General features: G+C 44.2%; 1 protein-coding gene across 1 annotated transcript in view; it reads left to right on the forward strand.

The window, feature by feature from the left end:
* The window catches only part of INPP5A (inositol polyphosphate-5-phosphatase A), a 550,538-nt gene that overhangs the window by 472,158 nt on the left and 55,400 nt on the right, over positions 1–22,980 (forward strand). Inside the window, exon 12 of the mRNA XM_075351609.1 lies at positions 4,855–4,928. Coding sequence (XP_075207724.1) covers positions 4,855–4,928 — 74 coding nt within the window. The remainder of the gene's footprint in view (positions 1–4,854; positions 4,929–22,980) is intronic.

Here is a 22,980-nt window from a genome sequence, read left to right on the forward strand (position 1 = left end):
GACAGAGCTCATGCTACTTTCTAGCTGGGGCTCAGTCCAATTTTACACTCGCAAGTGTGATTCCAGCCTAAGATCTAGTTTATGGTGAGATATGGAGCCTAAAAGTAAGAAATTCCAAACAAAGTTACCCTTTTGCTTGTCAATGTAAGTGATATATTGCTGGAATCAGGATATCTTTGCCTAAGTCATGCTGCTCTCATATGAGGTAGGGTCTTTTCTTTTTTTTTTAATATAAAAAAAGCAGATGACGCAAGGATTGCAAAAACCGACACTAGTTGTCATGAAAAATGGTCCATTGTATTGCCATATTTAGCTTTTTATAAATATTTTTTTCTATTTTTACCTATATAGCGCTATTAATTTTCACAGCAATTTACAGAGTTCATCATCATTGTCCCCACGGTACAGGTGCAAAGCCCTGAGCCTCCCGCACGGTACAGGTGCAAAGCCCTGAGCCTCCCGCACGGTACAGGTGCAAAGCCCTGAGCCTCCCGCACGGTACAGGTGCAAAGCCCTGAGCCCCCCGCACGGTACAGGTGCAAAGCCCTGAGCCCCCCGCACGGTACAGGTGCAAAGCCCTGAGCCCCCCGCACGGTACAGGTGCAAAGCCCTGAGCCCCCCGCACGGTACAGGTGCAAAGCCCTGAGCCCCCCGCACGGTACAGGTGCAAAGCCCTGAGCCCCCCGCACGGTGCAGGCTCCTGAGCCATCATACTGCCCATTGGATTGACCATTTTTTTTCATTGATGCCAGATGGGAAAGCTCCACTATTTGGACCCTTGTCTTCAATATAGCACACAATAAAGTGCACATCCACAATACATTTTAAATCTAAAAATGAACCCTAAATAAAGAAATACTGGTAATTTGTTGTGTTAATCTTGATTATTCTTCTGCTTGTTTTATCTTGTGCTGTTAATGAGTTGTGCGCCCCGTGCATTTCCGGCCATTAGTCCCACGTGGTCGTATTAGATGTTTATTTAATATTCCCCAGAAATCACACGTGAGTGCCCCTTAGTTTTGTTTTCTTATCCCTGGACCCTAAACTTCATTTCCCTTGCACAGCTGTGAATTCCCCGGTGTGTGCTGGCGAAGGATTTGACAAATGCTGCTAATATCACCTCTTGATCTAACAATGCTCGGAGTTTGGTCCGCGGGTCTTGATGAGTAATTGCTGTTGTTCTACTCCAATGACTGAATTAAGTTGGCCTGTTATAAAGGGTTCATACTACAGTGATTTCAGCCGAGGCGGCTCATGGCCATGTCCCTGTGGACAGTGACCTTTTGCAGGGTATCTTTCTACTTCCAGATAAAACGGCCTAAATTGTTTTCTATTGACTGAGGCGTCTTACTTTATCTGGTAAAGGTATTGCACGTGGCCGAGAAATTACACAACATTCATTTACTAGCGGCTAAAGACTCAATTTCTTATTCTTTTTTTTTTTTTTTTTTTTTTTTTTTTTTTAAAAACTAATGGCCATGTATAATTAAAATCAAATTTATGCATTTTTGGACCATTTTCCATTTGCTTTTTGATGAGATCCCTTCTAGAATTAAGCAGGAGATATATGGATCAAGGGAATCCAACTTCCAGGGCTGCAATGATCCCAAAAAGTGATTGTATGTCACTAATAAAACATAGGCAAAAAATAACTGAAGGCACTCCCAACATACAGTCTGAACAGGTGGAAAACTGAGCATTCAAAAATGGCCATTTCTAGATCTGCCCAGTAGCCACGTCAAAGCATATCTCGTATACTGGTAACCTACACTAAACTAAAGCTTCTCTCTGGGTAACAGACCTCTATGTGTATGGGCATGTAGGACCCTGCTAGTATAGAATAAAATCACCTGTGGCTAATGGAGGAGGGGTGCACAGTCAGAGGTCAGGACTCCAGAATCTAAACAAAAAAACTGACGGCACTTCAAAAATGCAGTCTGAACAGGTGGAAAACTGAACATGACCTATAATAACAAAAAAAGGCAGTTGCACTCTAAAATGCTATAGCATGCAAGCAATGAATGCAAGAATATAGACATGCATTACTGCTTAAGGAAATCTAGGGAAAAAATAGATATTTAGTATACAAAAATGGCCATTTCTATATCTGCCCAGTAGCCACGTCAAGGCATATCTCGTATACTGGGAACCTACATTGAACTAAAGCTTCTCCCTGGGTTACAAACCTCCATGTGCATGGGCATGTGGGAACCTGCTATTAGAGAATAACATCACCTGTGGCTAATGGAGGAGGGGTGCACAGTCAGAGGGCATGACTCCATAATCTAGGCAAAAAAAAACTGACTGCACTCCCAAAATGCAGTTTGAACAGGTACAAAACTGAACATATATAATAAAAAAAGACAGTTGGACTCTGAAATGCTAAAGCATGCAAACATTGAATGAAATAATATAGATATACATTACTGCTTAAGGAAATCTAGGAAAAGAAAAATGTACTATTAAATGTAGCCCCAAACCGTGATGTTCTATGGATATCTGCTACCGTGTCTTCCCGAAAATAAGACTGGGTGTTATATTATTTGTTGCTCTGAAAGACATGCTAGGAGTGATGGTGATAGTAGTGCTGACTTATCACTAGTTACGAGTATTGAGCACCCGAGCATGGTAGTGCCCGCTCATCACTAGTTACGAGAACTGAGCACCAGAGCATGGTAGTGCCCACTCATCACTAGTTACGAGTACTGAGCACCCAAGCATGGTAGTGCCCACTCATCACTAGTTACCAGTTCCGAGCACCCGAGCATGTTAGTGCCCACTTATCACTAGTTGCCATTTGCGAGCACCCAAGCATGATAGTGCCCGCTCATCACTAATTACAATGTATTTACAGACAGTAATTGTGAGCAGATTGAATCCCTAGTTTAATTTAGCGCTATGCCCGTTTTCTCAGCTACCAGATAAACGTCTTAAGACTTGAGATGGCTACTTATGTGATCACCAGTGACGGTGGGCTTGGTAGCTGCTTTTCACATTGATAATTAATGTGTACAAATACCTGCTAATTGCATGTCCCAGAAATGATTTATGAGAAGGCAGGGGGCATAAAAGGACAAAATGTCACTTCCTCCAGAACATCTACCACCATACAATGGTATTGGCACAGCTGTGAGGTGGGACATGATTAATGGATGGTGGGTAAGCGCAGAGCCGTAGGAGGAGGATCCGCTCTTCAGGTGACGGTTGTAGGGGTAGGTCGTAGCGTAGGATGATCATCACTGTGAACAATACTCTATGGGTTTCTCCTAACCAAGATCCGTAAAACATTAACTGAAGTAGTAAAAAACACAAACAAACAGTATAATAGTTATATGAGGCCCTGTGAATGCATTATGAATGCATACATGTATCCCTCCTTTGTTATATCATATGTTCTTGTCGTGGGCTTGTCAGTTCAAACAAGACATTACAAGATATAATCTATACATACCACTCATTGTGCAAAACCTCCTTTTTTTATGCTTGGTGGGAAAAATATTTTTTTTTTTTTAAAAAAAGGTTTTTTATGTTAAATGTACCGTATTTTTTTAATTTACTATAGAAAAAAATGAGATCTTGCAATTTTCACGCTATCCGATTAGATCGAATGCAAGACTTGCTCTATAAAGACTACTTTTTCATCAGTTTCATTATCAACACAGACAGGATTTATTTGAGAGAACATCTTTTATATTCATCAGAGAACACAGGATCCACATGAGAGGAGGCTCAGGTAACGCCTCTATACCAACAAATTGGGGTCTGTTAGTCTTTGGCTGCTAATGTCATATGACTAACATGAATCTAATATTAGGCCAAGTGGCAAGTGTGAAAATTGCTCGATAATTTTTTATATAGTATGAAAAATGTAATTGTGCCCAATCCTGCTCTATAATCACTTTCCTATATTGGAGGTGCACTTAAAGGGACTTACCATGAAATGTATTCCAGTTTGCATTGAAAATCAATGGGTTGTAGCCTCATAACGATAGTTTTTGCACTATTATTCTAAGTGAGCAGAATACAATATAAAGACACTATATGGTAGACACCTGAAGATCAAAGTTTACAGAGCAAGTAATTCCAGTGAGCTGAATACTGATATGTGCCAAGTTACCTCGAGGACCTGTTCCTTGCTAAAAAAAAAAAAAAAAATATGTAGTTAAATCCATTGTTTAAAAAAAAATCCCTCGGCTCCCATGGTTCTGATTCTCTTTTCTATTTTGCACTGCATCGCTCTATTGCAGAGATATTCACATTTGTTGCTTTTGGAGCCCAGTATGTGAAATTTCGGCTTTGCCATCCAACTGGTCATGTCTTCTTAGGTCAGCAATTGATCTATCAATTTATCAGTCTCCGACACTTCTGAAATGTAATTGCAGGATATTGAAAGTGCATTTCCCAGAAAAGACTCTGAAGAAACGCTCAGCTGGACTGCAAGCAGAGATTTCACAGTGTGCTCTCCAAAAGCAACAAATGTGAATATTCCTGCAATGGAGCAACGTAGCACAAAATTGAAAAAATGTGGCAGAATCTGATTTTAACAAAGTATTGAACTCAATTTTTAATGTATTTTTTATTTCAGAAAGTGACAGCTCCTCTTTAAATTTGTAAATTTTCTTTATTTTACTTTTTATTCTTATAATAATTATTATTATTATTATTATACCAGTAATTATTTTTATTTGGTATTATTGGTATTACTAGTATTATTATTGGTATTATAATTAGTATTATTATTATATATTTTTTATTTATTTTCCTGGCTAATACCTTCCACATTGCTTTACAGACAGTATCATAATCGGATACCATTATTTTCTTAACTTACTATTCGTTTCATTTGTCTTATAGCTTTTAGAATTTGACAAGGAGTTATCGGTCTTTAAAGACAAATTGTATGAACTGGACATCACTTTTCCTCCCAGGTAAGGAATTTACAGTATATCGGTCATTGCTGATCTCATAATCTGGGTGTATGTAAGTGTAAGGACAAGTGAAAGCTTGTGGTCAGTCACTAAATAATGTGAATCCCCTCCCCCCCTCCCCCTTTCCCCCCCACCCTGGGGTACTCTACTGTATAATGAAAAGCTGCTCAAGAACCTCTTTGTAAAAAGAAAAGTTGATCTCTCTGTGAGTGATCTGTCCTCGTCACATCACAGTTTGATTACTATCCGCACAGGACCATACACGCGGTTCTGCGGTAGACTGCAACACAACGCTGGGCAATGTTACAAAAAAAAGTGGTCAGTGTTTTTGCAGGAACCCCTCCTGTTTTTGCAGGAACCCCTCCTGTTTTTGCAGGAACCCCTCCTGTTTTTGCAGGAACCCCTCCTGTTTTTGCAGGAACCCCTCCTGTTTTTGCATGAACCCCTCCTGTTTTTGCATGAACCCCTCCTGTTTTTGCAGGAACCCCTCCTGTTTTTGCAGGACCCCTCCTGTTTTTGCAGGAACCCCTCCTGTTTTTGCAGGACCCCTCCTGTTTTTGCAGGAACCCCTCCTGTTTTTGCAGGAACCCCTCCTGTTTTTGCAGGAACCCCTCCTGTTTTTGCAGGAACCCCTCCTGTTTTTGCAGGAACCCTTCCTGTTTTTGCAGGAACCCTTCCTGTTTTTGCAGGAACCCTTCCTGTTTTTGCAGGAACCCCTCCTGTTTTTGCAGGAACCCCTCCTGTTTTTGCAGGAACCCCTCCTGTTTTTGCAGGAACCCCTCCTGTTTTTGCAGGAACCCCTCCTGTTTTTGCAGGAACCCCTCCTGTTTTTGCAGGAACCCCTCCTGTTTTTGCAGGAACCCCTCCTGTTTTTGCAGGAACCCCTCCTGTTTTTGCAGGAACCCCTCCTGTTTTTGCAGGAACCCCTCCCGTTTTTGCAGGAACCCCTCCCGTTTTTGCAGGAACCCCTCCCGTTTTTGCAGGAACCCCTCCCGTTTTTGCAGGAACCCCTCCCGTTTTTGCAGGAACCCCTCCTGCCGATGTGGAGAACAGGTTTATGGCTAGCACAGATACCATTCTCTACCAAGCACCATGTCGTCAAGTGCTGCACAGCATCTGCTTTGGTGTTGTGGTGGCTTTGGTACGTCTACTTTATATTGATGGTTTACCTAATGATTATTCTATCAATAATATTGACAGTCACATTCCAATGTTTTATTGCTGATGAAAAGTCATGTAATAAGCTAATCTAATGTAAATACTGAACATATAACCCTGCAGTACGCTGCTCTGTGCCTTATGTCACCCGTGTGGGCCTTTGTTAAAAGAAAAAAAATATATATAGTGCACAGTGTGTGTTTTGCAGGTTGGACTTTATTAAAGTTTAATAAACTGGATATTTGAATTCGGTGAGCAATAAAAGGTGAAGTTACCACGATCCATACATGTGTCCTGGATGCAGCATGTCCTCTCCTGCGGGGCCACAAGGGTTGTCCCCAGAAGACAGCAGTTGCCCGATCAGGGTTCTGGCCGCTGCGGACTTTCTCACTGTTCTCCCTTCGGAGATCACTCCCGGCTGCAGCAATAAATTGACATGCTGCGGCTCAGGAAGCTGTGCCCCATGTCCGTTGACGCAGCGTTTTGGACGCAGCAGAAACACTGCGTCCAAAATGCGGTGAACACGGATTGTGGGCACACAACCTCACATATCGGGCACACTTTTTTTTGTTGTTTTTCTTCGTCAGTCATGTCTGGCCCTTTACAGCTTAGCACATGTATGATGTGATCTTACCTGTGACCCACTCTGTGCACAACAACCTGGGGACCCACTCCATGTGCACAACCTGGGGACCCACTCCATGTGCACAACCTGGGGACCCACTCCATGTGCACAACCTGGGGACCCACTCCATGTGCACAACCTGGGGACCCACTCCATGTGCACAACCTGGGGACCCACTCCATGTGCACAACCTGGGGACCCACTCCATGTGCACAACCTGGGGACCCACTCCATGTGCACAACCTGGGGACCCACTCCATGTGCACAACCTGGGGACCCACTCCATGTGCACAACCTGGTGACCCCCTCCATGTGCACAACCTGGGGACCCCCTCCATGTGCACAACCTGGGGACCCCCTCCATGTGCACAACCTGGGGACCCCCTCCATGTGCACAACCTGGGGACCCCCTCCATGTGCACAACCTGGGGACCCCCTCCATGTGCACAACCTGGGGACCCCCTCCATGTGCACAACCTGGGGACCCCCTCCATGTGCACAACCTGGGGACCCCCTCCATGTGCACAACCTGGGGACCCCCTCCATGTGCACAACCTGGGGACCCCCTCCATGTGCACAACCTGGGGACCCCCTCCATGTGCACAACCTGGGGACCCCCTCCATGTGCACAACCTGGGGACCGCCTCCATGTGCACAACCTGGGGACTCACTCCATGTGCACAACCCCAGCAGGTCGGTTCATGCATATGCAGTTATGCAGTGCACAGCTGACCCGCAAACAGCAGAGCGCCGGAAGCAGGCGCGTGGGACAAAAGCAAGGCCCAGAGACTTCAGCACCACGGACAGCAGGAGCAGGGAGAACTGTGAAATCCCGCAGGGAACAATTCCGCACCAAATTCGCACCAAATCCGCAACATACCGCATGCGGATTTCGGTGCAGATTTTTTGCGTTTTTTTTCCCGCAGGTGCGGAAATCTTTAAGAGCCTGCAGAATTTTCTTGAGAAAATTCCATTTTCTAGTGCACACAGGGCCTAAGGAGTGTGTTTTGCAATTTGGCCTAAAAAAATAATATGCCTCCATTATTTTTTGTGGGGCAAAATTCCGCAAAAATCCATAGATCATAATCTATCCGTGAAAAACACGGACATGAAAGCTTGTGTGACTGAGCCCTGATTAGATTGGTGCCTGAAAAGGGGCAAAAAAAATCTTTGTACAAAAATACACAATTTTATTTTTTTTTTTTATCAATGGCAAAACTGTCACTTGGATGGATTTTGATAACCAGGGTGATGAACTGAAGATATTCTTCATTGATTTCCATTCTTTGTACCCCATGGCAGTGTTTTGTTATTCTTCCTATATTCACTTGCGTTCATCTACTTATCCTTTTTCTCTCCCAGACTTACCGCATATATTTTTTTTACTTCTCCTATATGTGACCCTAGTATATGTGTTGTAATATAATGCACTTTGATGGGGGCAGCATCCCAGGACGGAGAATGCAGTGGAGCGTGTCCGGCCGTTACCACCTCTGAGCTGCCAGCTGAGGTTCTGATTATACTCGTCCCCCGGGAGGTCAGAACCGCTCTTGACAAGGTGGCCGCAGCTCTCGATTGTTCTTACTGATTGATTGTGATGACGCTAGGGCAGAAGTGTGTAAATCTCAGGCTCTGCCATCAGTTATATACCCCCGGCCAGTAGTGTTAAGGGGTTCTTGATTTAAGGGTGAGCATAAGGACTTGTGTTTTGGATCCATGCGGCAGAAGATGATCTCTGATGAATTGTGGGTTATTGCACTTTTTATAGTTCCATTAACCTGCACTTGGCATTTGCCCCAGAGTTATAAAACCTATAAGGACCTTGTCACTAACCAGTGAAATGTTGAAGTCCATACCAGTATGCTGGGGCCTAGTCCTTGCCACAGATTAATACAAAAGGAACTGCCAATTTCTTCTCACAACCAATATTCATTGTTCGCCGCTGCTCTTTAAAGGAGAATTTTATGGATTAATATAAAACTAATGATTAATATAATAAAATAAAAAGAAGACGAAGGATGAGAATTCCAAACATTTCAAGGGTCGTTCATGGCTCCTTAAGGGGCACTTTGCACACTACGACATCGCAGGTGCGTTGTCGGTGGGGTCAAATCGAAAGTGACGCACATCCGGCCTCGCTGTCTACATCGTACTGTGTAAATCCTTTATGATACTATTAACGAACACAAAAGTGTCGTAATCGTATCATCGGTGTAGCGTCGGTCATTTCCATTAATTGGGAAATACCGATGTTACGATGTTGTTCCTCGTTCCTGCGGCAGCACACATCGCTGTGTGTGAAGCCGCAGGAGCGAGGAACATCTCCTACCTGCGTCCTGCGGCTCACGCCGGCTATGCGGAAGGAAGGAGGTGGGCAGGATGTTTACATCCCGCTCATCTCCGCCCCTCCACTTCTATTGGCCGCCTGCCGCGTGACGTCGCAGGGCAGGTGAGTGCATGTGAAGCTGCCGTAGCGATAATGTTCGCTACGGCAGCTATCCCCATGATATCGCAGCTGCGACAGGGGCGGGGACTATTGCGCTCGGCATCGCAGCATCGGCTTGCGATGTCGTAGTGTGCAAAGTGCCCCTTAGTGTAGTCAAGGGAATTGTTAATGCTTTCCGCATACCAAAATTGTTTAAAAGAACAGAGTCCTCAGTGGTTGATAAATTTAATGGCTAACCCTCCGCATACCAAGACATTTTGGACAATTGTAGCTTACAACTTTTTTGGGAACAGTTTGGGGAAGACCCTTTTTGGTTCTCCAGGATGACTGTGCCCAGTACACCAAGCAAGATCCACAAAGACCTAGTTGGGGGGAGTTTGGTGTCGAAGAACTTAACCGTCGGCACAGATCTGACCTCAGCCCTATTGTATGTATTTTGAACTACAACGGAGTTATAGATACATGAAGATCCTCAACATTGAAGGAAAAGTCACGCAATTAAGGAAATCACTTGATGCTTAGACATGTTTAATAATCTGCAAGTGATGAAAAAATGGAAACTAAAATGAAAAAATAAAAACAAAAAGTTTGCAAACATCTCACTATATTCCGATCAAGTATGAGCACGATGCGCAGAAATATCCGCACTTAAATCAAATCAAATCTTTATTTTTATATAGCACTAACATATTCCGCAGCGCTTTACATCACTTACATACCTTGGCAACTATCATTGAGGTAGTCTTTAGTGTCTACTCTGAATGCACTTAGGCAGCAGATCATTATAATATCTTCTACTGGCAGCTCTTTGCAATTTCATATGTAACATACCGTTAAATAAGAATCAAATGGCTCAAAAAAAAAAATTTGGTTACCTGAATAATTTAGACTGTACTCTTTATCAACTAAAGGGAAAACTGAATCATTGAGCGTTTATACAATAATACTAGTTTTGTAGCAATCTTCACAGTACTCACAATCTCTACTTGTCAGTTAATGGATTCCTTCATTTAAAGGGAACTGGTCAGCAGGATTTTCCCTTGTAAGCTGTGGCCACCACCAGTGGGCTCTTATATACAGCATTCCAGAATACTGTATATAAGAGCCCAGGCTGCTCTGTATAACATAAAGAACAGCTTTTATTATAGTCTCCTATGGGGCGGTCAGGTCCGATGGGTGTCGCTAGTCTCAGTCCGGCGCCTCATTTTTTCTTTCCATCGCTAGCCTGCTTCCCTGCTCCTTGTGTTCGACGCGTGTTATTCTCAAAGATGCCCCTATTGCACTCCTGCGCGTTTGCACTTTTCTCTACCCTGCTGAGGATAGATCAAAGTATTGTAATGTGTGTGCATGGTGCAGTCTTTGACCTTTCCTCGTCCCTGCGCGTTTCAGTACTTTGCGACAAATGTGGTGACAGGTTCCCTTTAACACTAGTATTACACATTTGCACTTTTCTTTGGGATGTAAATACATTTTCTGCTAAGTTCTTCAGACAGGTGAGATTCCTTTTCAGTTGTAGAAATTTGTAACACTGGCATCTATGCAGAGATGCCAACTTACTTGCTGCCACAGCCGGGTTGTGTCCTCCCGTGCACTCTCCTGGGCCATCCACATGTGCTGCTGCCTCCCTACCCCCCTGGGCCCTGTATATGCTGTACAGTGTTCCCGAGAGTGCACCCAAGACTCACGCTCGCACATTGGCCTTCGGCTTAAAGGGCTGGCGTGCTTTTTCCAGGAAATGTATTTAAGGCATCCTCCCATTAGGGGAGGTGCCTGCGCAGTGCTCCTAGTCAGGCAGTCTCCAGTCTGCTGTCTAGTTAGTTGTCAGATCCTGAGTTCAGATCCTGTAATAGTAATAATATTATCTAATACCTCCAATTAGAAATGTAGTATAGTTCTCCTGATTAGGTATATCTCTTACCTCATGTGCAGGGCATTACAGCTTAGGTATCCAAGGTTACGACCACAAACCGCTAACTGTAAATATATGATGATGGATACATAAGCTGCAATGCCCTGCACATGAGGTAAGTGACATAGCTAATCAGGAGAACTATACTACATTTCTAATTGGAGGTATTTGTTAATCTTATTATTATTACACCTACTACATATTGGGATAGGATATTGGAGATGGGAACACCCCTTTAAGGTAGAATTCTTCACTTGTAAACATGCAGATCATCTTATCTCTGATGCAGACGTGTTATATTCGGATATGATCCGGGGAGGTGCGGTGCTTCAGCCGTGTTTGCTTTTGCTTTCCTTGTGTTGAATCTTGTCTCCTTCAGTTTCGCAGCTGATATTTCCACATAAAATGTCACAACATTGTTTGACAAGTTGCATGGGTCAAGGTCTGTATTGACTCTGGCTCCGTGGTGATATCTAAATAACAATTTACTATGTTTAAAGGGTATGAGAACATCGAAGAAAAAAAACCCTTCCTGCCGTATCCCCGTCGCTCCCATTGGAGAGTATCTAGTGTGTAACTAGTGTGCGAACCTGAACATGTTCACACAGTGTGTTTTTCGCTGCGTTTTTCGGGTGCGTTTTTGCTCACAAAACTGCATGACTTTCCTTCCCCAGCAAAGTCTGTTTTCATTTTTGCTGTCTGCACACAGCGGGTTTTTTTTAGCTGCGCTTTTGTGGTGCCCACAAAAACGCAGCATGTCAATTATTTTTGCGTTTTTCACTGCGTTTTCCACCCATTGAGTTCAATGAGATGTTCAAAAACGCAATGAAAACTGTAAATTGCAAATATAGCTGCGTTTTAGTGCGTTTTTATTACTAAAAACGCAGCTATAAACGCAAGGGGTGGGTAGTAAAGTGACATGTACAGGAAGAGGATTCCTTCTGTCAGTAACACAGAAGCGTGAATCCTCCCGGTACTGTCACCGCTGCTTCCATTTCCCGCCTGGTGCCATGTCGGCTCCCGTGCAGGAGGTGGAAGCGGCTGCTAAATCAAAAGTGAACAGTAGAAAAATGTGATACTCACCTGTCCGCTCCCAGCTCCTTTCCCGGTCCCGCCACCCCCGCTCCGGCTGTGTGCCGGCTCCCAGGCACGTACGATAGCTGCATGACCTGGCTGTGAGGACCTGGCGGTGATCACCTGATGCATCAGCTGATCGTAAGTCTCGCGGTGACGCTGGATTTTACCGCCGAGTGACTAATTCCCCGGCGCTTGCAGTCAGTTCATGACCGCTGCAGACAGACCGTGGTGATCTCCGGAGTTCAGGTGAGAGCACCGGAGATTAGCCCGGGATGTCTGCAGCTGTCATGAACTGAATCGCAAGTGCCGGGGAATCAGTCACTCGGCGCGCGCTGTACAGTCTCTGCTGCAGTCTGGAGCTCAGGTGAGAACTCCGGAGTGAAGTGCAGATACCTGAATCCAGGCCTGACATTACTGGAGAGTCCTCCGGTAGCCAGTCCGATGCTGCACAGAAGTGTTGTTTTTCTTTGTTTTTTTGCACTGATGCATCAGCTGATTGTATAAACGACTTTTATACAATCAGCTGCTGTGTCATGTGATTCAGGCCTTGAACCTGACACATCATCTGATCGCTTTGCCTTCCAGCAAACCGATCAGATGATATTGGATCCGGATTGGACGGCGTGGGACCCTTGACCCAGGATTACTGCGGAGGGGGGTTCTTTATTTCAATAAAGATGGAGTCACTAATTGTGTTGTGTTTTATTTCTAATAAAAATATTTTTCTTTTTTTTTTTTTTATCTTTACTAGAAATTAATGGTGGCCATGTCTGATATTGGCGTGACACCATGAATTTCGGGCTTAGGGACAGCTGATAATACACAGCAAGCCCTAACCCCATTATTACGCAGAGAGCCACCCGGCTTCAGGGCAGCTGGAAGAGTTGGATACAGCGCCAGAAGATGGCGCTTCTATGAAAGCGCCATTTTCTGGGGCGGCTGCGGACTGCAATTTGCGGCGGGGGTGCCCAGAAAGCTTGGGCTCCCTGCATTGCGGATTCCAATCCCCAGCTGCCTAGTTGTACCTGGCTGAACACAAAAATTAGGCGAAGCCCATGTCATTTTTTTTTTTTTTTAATTATTTCATGAAATTCATAAAATAAAAAAAGGGCTTCCCTATATTTTTGGTTCCCACCCGGGTACAAATAGGCAGCTGGGGGTTGGGGGCAGCCTATACCTGCCTGCTGTAACCGGCTAGCATACAAAAATATGGCGAAGCCCACGTCATTTTTTTGTTTGGGGGGGGCAAAGAAATCCTGCATACAGTCCTGGAAGGAGGATGCTGAGCCTTGTAGTTCGACAGCTGCTGTCTGCTCTCCTGCATACACTATTGGATGGAGGATGCTGAGCCTTATAGTTTTGCTCCCCCTGCCTCTCCCTCCTGCATACAGTCCTGGATGGAGCATGCTGAGCCTTGTAGTTCTGCAGCTGTCTGCTCTCCTGCATACACTAGTGGAGAATGAAGAACATATGGAAGAAGGAAATGACATCAGACCTTTTTTTTTTTTTTTTTTTTTTTTCTTTCAATAATCTTTAATGGCAATGTTCACTGATAAAAAAAACGCAGAAAAACGCAGTGAGCAATAACACAGCAAAATGCAGCCAAAAACGCACCAAAACGCGGTAAAAACGCACGCGTTTTTCCATGCGTTTTTAAAGACGCTGCGTTTCTGTGCGGTTTTAGCGCTAAAAAACACACAAAAACGCAGCGTCAAAAAAACGCAGTGTGTGCACATAGCCTTATATTGTCAAGGGTCTGATCAAAATTAGACATGAATAGGCCCATAGACTATTACAGGTACGACTTGTACACAAAAATTAGACGTCTGACCCCCTAAGATGTGTTAGTTATTCAACAGAATAGGGCATCGGACCAACCATTGCTGAACCCAGCATTTAATCAACGGTTCTAGAAAAAAAAAAAAGATACATTTTACTAAATAAATTACTGATTTTTTTTTTTGGGGGGGGGGGGGAAGAGTCTGTAGTTCCTTTTTCATCTGAGATGGGCATGTGCTTTCAATCACACCCCTATAAAACAGGGCCACAGCTGCAGCGGGTAACGTCTGTCCCAGTCAGAACAGGAACAATGGAGACCAACTGGGGACCCGGTCAACTTTAGAAGAGACTTGGAGGGGGACTGGTAGGTGAAAACGACCACGTTAGACCATGCCGCATGTTTTTATTTAAAAAAAAAAAGACGTACGAGTTGAAAATTCCATTTTAAACAAAGTGATAAATGGATGCAAACCAGTGAGCACGCTTACAAATGCCATTTCCCATGATTTTACAATGCCCAAAAAAATAGTATTAAACAAAAAAGTGCACTTCATTTTATTTATTATTTAGTCCTGATGTTTTCCACTATTGTATGTATTATACGGTGTCTACTATTTCATCTGTAATGAATGAAATATCTGAAATTCATTGTACTCTCACTGGGCAAAGCCGAAGTTAAAAGTGGCATAAAGCCATCGAGACTCTGGCACCAGCGGTGAATTCGGAGCTCACTGGAGGAGTCATCTGTCAGGTCAGGCTCGGCTGCACTGATCACTGCTCACCCTTGTGATGAATTTTACCTTCCCATGTTAGTTGTGGCCCTGGAGCCAGGAAGGCAGGACACCGGCAGTGATGGAGTGCTGGCATCTGACTCCAAGGCCTTAATCCACTCGTTTAGAGCACGGAGGGCAGGGACTGAGATCAGGTGCAGAATTCAGCAATGGCTGTGATAGCTGTCCGAACAAATGTGAACCTCTGATTCATGGGGAACTCCTATAATTACAAAGATTATGAATAGTGGCTATTTTGTCTCTGGGCGTGTTATTTTAACTCTTTAATGCGTGACAAAATTGTTGCTGAACATACGGATTGATGCATTAATTTACAATCTAATGTGGATCACTTCTGCACAAAATGTGTTAAAGCCACGTCAACTAAGTGGATGTTCTCTTAATTCCTTTCAATAAAGATGACCCATAAATAACTTTTATAACATATCGACAGCATAGATGATAAATTTATGATCGCTGGGGGTCTTACTCTGCCCTCCCTTTTTTTTTTTTTTATCTTAAAGGAAACCTGTCAGCAGATTTGGGGCCTATAAGCTGTGGCCACCATCACTGGGCTCTTATATACTGGATTCTAACATGTTGTATAGAAGAGCCCAGACTGCTGTGTAGAGCATAAAAATCACTTTATAATACTCGGCTAAGGGGTGGTGTGGTGCAGACTGGTCGGATGGGTTTCTTCGTTCTCCGGTACCGGCGCCTCCTCTTTTGGCCATCTTTGTCCTCCTTCTTCTGAAGCCTGGGTGCGTGACTCATCCTACGTCTAAGAGCCCAGGCCACTGTGTAGAACGTAAAAATCACTTTATAATACTTTAAACGGTCGCTGCTGTGGAGTTGGGCGTCTCCGTTCTTCGGTGCTGGCGCCTCCTCTCGGCCATCTTTATCCTCTTCCTGAAGCCTGTGTGCATGACACGTCCTACGTCATACACACTCGCCGATCCTGCGCAGGCTCACTACAATACTTTGATCTGCCCTGCTCAGGGCAGATCAAAGCGCGCCTGCGCAGGACCTCAATGCTGGTGATTGTGGATGACTTAGGACGCGTCATGCACCCCGGCTTCAGAAGAAAAACTACAAAGATGGCTGAAAGTGGAGGCACCGGCACCATAGAACGGAGACGCTCATATGACCCAACTCCACTGCAGCAACGTTTAAGTAATTATTATAAAGTGATTTTTTACGTTCTACACAGCGGCCTGGGCTCTTGCATACAGCATGTTACAATACTGTATATAAAAGCTCACTAATGGTGGCCACAGCTTATAGGCTCCAAATCTGGTGACAAGTTCCCTTTAAGAAGGGGACCCAAAGTCACATGTGATGGCACTATCCTATACCAGAATGAGCACTGATTACACATGCTCACTATCACTCTGTTTACTCATGGGACTTTGTGACCCTTATAAACAATGGAGGTCCCAGCAGTCTGTCCTCCAACTGTCTTGTTTATATTTATAACCTCTCCTGTAATGTGGAGCCTTGTGATCTGGTCCTTATACCCTGCTGTGCTCAGATCTCGTATAAATTGTCTCAGATTGATGCTCACTAAAGGCCCAGTCACACTAAACAACTTACCAGTGATCCCAACAACGATACAACCTGAGTCACGGTTTTTGTGACGCAGCAGTGACCTCATTAGCGATCTCGCTGCGTGTAACACTGGATCTGGCCCCTGCTGTGAGATCGCTGCTCGTTACACACAGCCCTGGTTCGTTTTTTTATTGTTGCTCTCCCGCTGTGACGCACAGATCGCTGTGTGTGACAGCGAGAGAGCGACGAAATGAAGCGAGCAGAGAGCAGGAGCCGGCATCTGGCAGCTGCGGTAAGCTGTAACCAGGGTAAACAAGGTGGTTACCCGATATTTACCTTCGTTACCAGCCTCTGCCGCTCTCACGCTGCCAGCGCCGGCTCCTGCTCTGTGCACATGTGGCTGCAGTACACATCTGGTAATTAACCTGATGTGTACTGTAGCTAGGAGAACAGGGAGCCAGCGCTAAGGAGTGTGCGCGGCTCCCTGCTCTTTGCACATGTAGCGACGTTATGATCGCTGCTGCGTCGCTGTGTTTGACAGCTAAGCAGCGATCATAACAGCGACATACAAGGTCGCTGTTGCGTCACAGAAAATGGTGACGTAACAGCGACGTCGTTGTCGCTATGTGTGAACCCAGCCTTAGTTACTAGGAGGTCACTGGTGAGATGTCACACTAAGCGACGCTCCAGCGATCCCACCAGCAACCTGACCTGGCAGGGATCGCTGGAGCGTCGCTACACGTGGAAGCATGCTGCGCTTGGTAACTAAGGTAGATATCGGGTAACCAACCCGATATTTACCTTGGTTACCAGCGGACACCGCTTAGCGCTGGCTCCCTGCACACCTAGCCACAGTACACATCGGGTTAATTACCCGATGTGTACTCTGCTACGTGTGCAGGCAGCAGGGAGCCGGCTTCTGCGGACGCTGGTAACCACGGTAAACATCGGGTAACCAAGAAGCCCTTCCCTTGGTTACCCGATATTTACCTTTGTTACCAGCGTCCGCCGCTCTCACACTGCCGGCTTTCTGTTCCCTGCACACATAGCCACAATTACACATCGGGTTAATTACCCGATATGTACTCCAGCTATGTGTGTAGGGAGCAGGGAGCCGGCACTGACAGCTGAGAGCGGCGGACGCTGGTAATGAAGGTAAATATCGGGTAACCAAGGAAAGGGCTTCTTGGTTACCCGATATTTACATTGGTTACCAGCGTCCGCAGAAGCCGGCTCCCTGCTCACTGCACATTTAGTTGTTGCTCTGTCGCTGTCACACACAGTGATGTGTGCTTCACAGCGGGAGAGCAACAACTAAAAAATGGTCCAGGACATTCAGCAACAACCAACAACCTCACAGCAGGGGCCAGGTTGTTGCTGGATGTCACACACAGCAACATCGCTAGCAAGTTGTGCCTCAGCAGTGATGTTGCTTAGTGTGACGGTACCTTTACTTGGAGATGTGCATTAAACCTTGATCCACTGTAGAAATCCAGTACACGAGAAGAACACAGATGCACAAAATGCAATTTGCTGAAACTGCTGCCATGTGCCTTTTGTGCTTTATGTAAAAATACATTTTCTTATATTTGCATAAATGATTTAATGAATGGAACACCTGCACAACATATCTTTTGTAATGCTAGTCACTACTGACAGGTAGTACAGATGGAAGAGTAGTTAGGAAATCCGGGGTCTGGTAACAGGAGAACACGTATGTATACAGGGAGTACACAGAGGCGCAGTCAGGTCACAATCCAAGGGTCAGAATTCCAGGAAGACACATAATAGATTCAGGGAGTAAACTGAGACGTGGTCAGGTAACAGTCCGAAGTAAAAGCCAGGAGGTAACGACTGGAATATAGAGTGGGCAGAGAAGAGTCAAAACAGTCTGGAGTCAGAAAACAAAGATAAGAATACTTGCAGAAAGACCGTCCAACAGCACAACAACTTAACCAGAATGTACAACTGGCAAGGTTCTGAGAGAGCATGCTCCGTAAAGAAGCAGAGCAATTACCAGGACGATGGAACACCTGAGCATTCAGCACCTCCCAGAACCAGTATGGAATCCTGTGCAGTCAATCAACCTGCCAGCTCAGTGGTCCTGGAAAACACAGCAGAGCATCTCCTAGTGCAAGATGCTCTACACAGAGGAATCGTGACATCTTTATTAAGTGGGGGGTTTTCACTACATTTTAACTAAACCTTGTTAGGCATAATAAGGAAACAAAACTGCAGTCATTTTAACTTTGTCAAGTCAGGGTTTACATATAGTTACGTGTATTATGTTCCATTGAAACACATGAAGTCAGAACTATTGATACTTGTGGTGAGGCTGGAGTTCCACTTGCGTATGACTCGCGCGAGTCTTGCATTGCATCACTGGATACGGTTGCACACTCTCCTGACAGGAACGGGTTGGCAACATGTATTTCTATGCAGCTGGGACACTCGTGTCCGGATAGCGTCAGGCCATGCGGGGTGATGCAATGCAAGACTTGCGCAAGTCATATGCCAGTGGAACTCCGGCCTTACCACTAGTATCAATAGTTCTATCGGCCTAACACACAGTATATACAATGTTATACACCACAAGACTCCAGTCTACACCCAAAGAAATGAACAGTCTATACCCGTATGGGATGAAGGTCTAACAAGTGTTTCGCCATCAGCTTTGTCAGGGGGTTACAATTCTATATACACTTTAAACATTGATTGTAAATTGTTACTTTGTTTACATAAATTGCTTTCCCTCCGGGGATGTCGCTGTATGATTTTTAATCATCTTGAAACTTGCATTTAATATGTGAAATGGTTTTTTTTTATATTTTCTGACCTCTTTAAATAATTTCAACTCAAATATTTTGTATTTTCACAAAAGGGCCGAATAGTTTGATGTAGACATGCTGGCCTTGTAGAAAAAGTCTACAGCCTGGGCATACTTTATGCTCCGTCTCCAGACAGATAGAGAAGGAGGACTTGTGAACACACCGCTGTCTCTTCTCCGTCTGGTGTTTAATGCTGAACTGAAGCGGTTAGCGAGGTGACATACATCCGCTAAACTCGTCACATCTATGGCAATGAGTGAACAAGTAACTGTGTCTTAAACTTGCGTGGGAACTTGCATCAAGAAGGTCATTCTTAGTAGCACACACTTCTTTGTTTTTATTTAAAGATTGATTTGTTACTTAATGTGTTGTTAGTCATGTTCTAAGTTTACTTTATTAATTTTAAGTGTAATGTGTTAATATTTCCAGTCATTGTGTCGCTCGCACACGTCTGTACTGTAGAGTTCAATAAGGTCATCTACACTCTGTCTGGTTCCAGAATTTTTTTTTCTTCTGTAGTCCTTCACGTCTCGCTAACGTCTGCCAACTCCCACAGAGACGACTGTGTAAAACTGTTCATAAAAATCCAGTAACTGCTATAACCATACATATTTTTAGATAAGGTCAATCAATACCAATATCCATGTTAGGGTGAGTACCTGGTGGACAACTCTGATTTTCCTCATCAAAAACTGCATTGAAACCAGTAAAGGTTTTTTTTTTCTTTAAATTCTAAGACCTCATTCACAGATTTTATCGTACGTCTACTATCTTTGTTGTTCACGGTTTGGACTTGTACCTACAATAGTGAATGCTGCCCTTCACATGTTTGTCATTTTTCGTGGAACACCGTGGAGACATGTCTGCTCTTAAATGTCGGAACAATGTTGGCAATGAAAGTCTATGGGTCTGTGAAAAAAATTGAATAGCACTCGGATACCGAACTCCGATAAAAAAAAAATCACTGATGAAACTGTTTTTCTCCTTCTTGAAGAAATTTTTTTGTGTGAATTAGGTGTAAGGGGTACTTTGCACGCTGCGACATCGCTACTGCGATATCGTCGGGGTCAAATCGAAAGTGACGCACATCCGGCGCTGGTAACGACGTCGCAACGTGTAAAGCCTAGATGCGCCGATAAACGATCGCAAAAGCGTCGAAAATAGGTGATCTGTGTAGCGTCGGTCATCTTCATAATGTCGCACCAATAGGAGATACAATCGTTCCTGCAGCAGCACACATCGCTGTGTGTGAAGCCGCAGGAGCGAGGAACATCTCCTTACCTGCCTCCACCGGCTATGCGGAAGGAAGGAGGTGGGCGGGATGTTTACGTCCCGCTCATCTCCGCCCCGCCGCTTCTATTGGCCGCCTGCCGTGTGACGTCCCTGTGACGCCGCACGACCCACCCCCTTAGGAAGGAGGCTGGTCGCCGACCAGAGCGACGTCGCAGGGCAGGTAAGTGCGTGTGAAGCTGCCGTAGCGATAATGTTCGCTACGGCAGCTATCACAAGATATCGCATGTGTGACGGGGGCGGGTACTATCGCGCCTGGCATCACTAGCCGATGCTAGTGATGTCGCAACGTGCAAAGTACCCCTAATTCTGTGTTAAAGGGTAATGTATCATTGGGATTAATCCATCTAAGTCAGGGATGTCAAACTCAAATACATAAAGAGCCAAAGTTAAAAATTTGGACAAAGTCGTGATAGTTTATATACGGTCCCTGCAAATGTTGTTGTATGTTGCTGTTCTTCTCCCTAAGTCATCTTGGAGATACATTTTTTGTTTCCTTTCCCCTTTGTGTTGTTTAGGACTTAGTGGAGTTGACTAGTGCTCATATTGTCCGTTCATAACCTAAAGCCCAGTTCAGGGTCATTTAGGGCCAGGTATCTTACTTGGCGCATAGGTATGGAACCTATCTAGGGATTCCAGGGGAAGGTTTTACCAGGTCACCATCTCCCCCTCCCCTTGATGCAGGGTTTTCCTCTTCCCTTCCCTCCCTTTTCGCCATTCGCGCTGTATTTCCCCATACCTAGCGGGACAGTACGGTGTATTAGGTAACGTTTGATCCATTAAACGGTCCACAGTGATGGAGCATTTATAAGAGGATCGGTTGTATTTGTGCTCCCCTAAGGTTACTCAGAGCCCTGATTTCAGTTTTATATTTTCCTTGTAGAGCCTACTTTCGGACTTTTTGGTACGCCGTTACTTGCCTATAATTACATTCCCGTTTTGCCCATTGATTTCAAATGGAGAGTACAAACCTTTTATGAAATTATTTTATACATTTATATTTACAGGGAATTGTACTTGGCTCTAGATCCGTGATTATGTTGAAGTCTGCGTGTCTGGTGGTTTTCATCGGTAATATTTTACTGCCTCTGAACAGTAGTGTCTATAATTCTGTGAGACATTAACGGATGTAGCGAGTGGCAGTAAATCCTGGCTGTGATTGATTGCCAATTACATAGTGTTTTTATTTAGATTTACGGTTACTGATGGCAAATGCTTATTCAATGTTTTTAGTTATTGCTGAAGGAATTTGTAACTCATCATCCTTAAACAGTGACTATTATCAGGGCTGTAAAAACATCAATTGGCACTTAAAGGGGCACTAGATAGTAAAAGAAATTGTAATTCAAATCTTCCTTTTCTTTCATGGTATATTTTCCCGTTCTGTTCCAAAAAGTGACAAAACGCCAATGAGCTGAAGAGTCGTTTTAGCCTTCCATCTTACTCCTCAGTGGGTTTGACTGGCTTTTTTGAAGGTTCTCATTTTAAACAGTTGCTCTATTGACGACCATTATTCGTCAATGTTGCAGTGAAACACCATGATCATAATGTTTGGCATTTGTCACCATGTAACCCAAATCTTGAGAGAGGCATCAGACAAGGCGGCATCCTGTCACCTTTTTTCTACAATTCATATGCTTGTCTTGTCGAAGAAGAAATCAAAATTCCTAGACTGATCATCAACAATCTTAAATGCGCAGACGATACAGCATTGATGGCAACAAGCATAGATGGAATGAAGGACTTATTATGGGGTGTCAAGATGGAAAGCTCGGACATGGGACTCAATACATAGAAGACAAAGTTATTGACTACTGAAAGGTACGACCAGGACACATTTGAGATTTGACAGCGAAGAACTGGAAGTTGTAGAGGACTTCAACCTACTCGGATCATTGTTCACTCAAGATGCAGGAAAATAGCTATGGGCAAATCAATGAAGTCACTGGAAAAGGTCATCAAATCAAGGAACATTTCATTGGTGAGGAAGATACGGCTTGTACCTGAACAAACCTTGTACGGCTTGTAACCTGGACAAAGATGAAACAAGACAGAAGAATCAACGTCTTAGAAATGTGGTGCTGGAGAAGGATGTTATCAATACCATGGATGGCAAGAAGAACAAGCAAATCAATTTTAAAAGAAATCAAGCCAAACACGTCACTCAAAGCAAGGAGCACCAAGGTACGACTTGCCTACTTTAGACACATCATTCGAAGAGATCAGTCACTGGAGAAGGACATCCAGGTTGGAAAAATAGAAGGAACAAGGTGAAGAGGAAGACCAGCAAACCTGATGGCTTGATACAATCAAGAAAACGGTGGAGAAGACCCTGGTGGACCTATCTAGGCTGTACAAGATCGATCTACCTACAGAGTGCTCATCCATCAAATCACCATGGCTCGAAATTGAGCTGAAGGCCGTTAATAATAGCCCAAGTGTTGAGTTATGTTTTTTAGGGTTTTTGTTATACATTGTTTTAATTTGACATGTCAAAAGTATTAGTACCAGGTCTAAATAGCTTTAAGGTTAGATTCACATGTGCCGTTTTTACCTGAAAGCAAGATTCACAAAGAAGCAAAAGTATAAAAGAAATAACATCTGGTATATTCACATGAAGCA

This window comes from Anomaloglossus baeobatrachus, chromosome 5, assembly GCF_048569485.1.
Source record: "Anomaloglossus baeobatrachus isolate aAnoBae1 chromosome 5, aAnoBae1.hap1, whole genome shotgun sequence".
NCBI lineage: Eukaryota > Metazoa > Chordata > Amphibia > Anura > Aromobatidae > Anomaloglossus > Anomaloglossus baeobatrachus.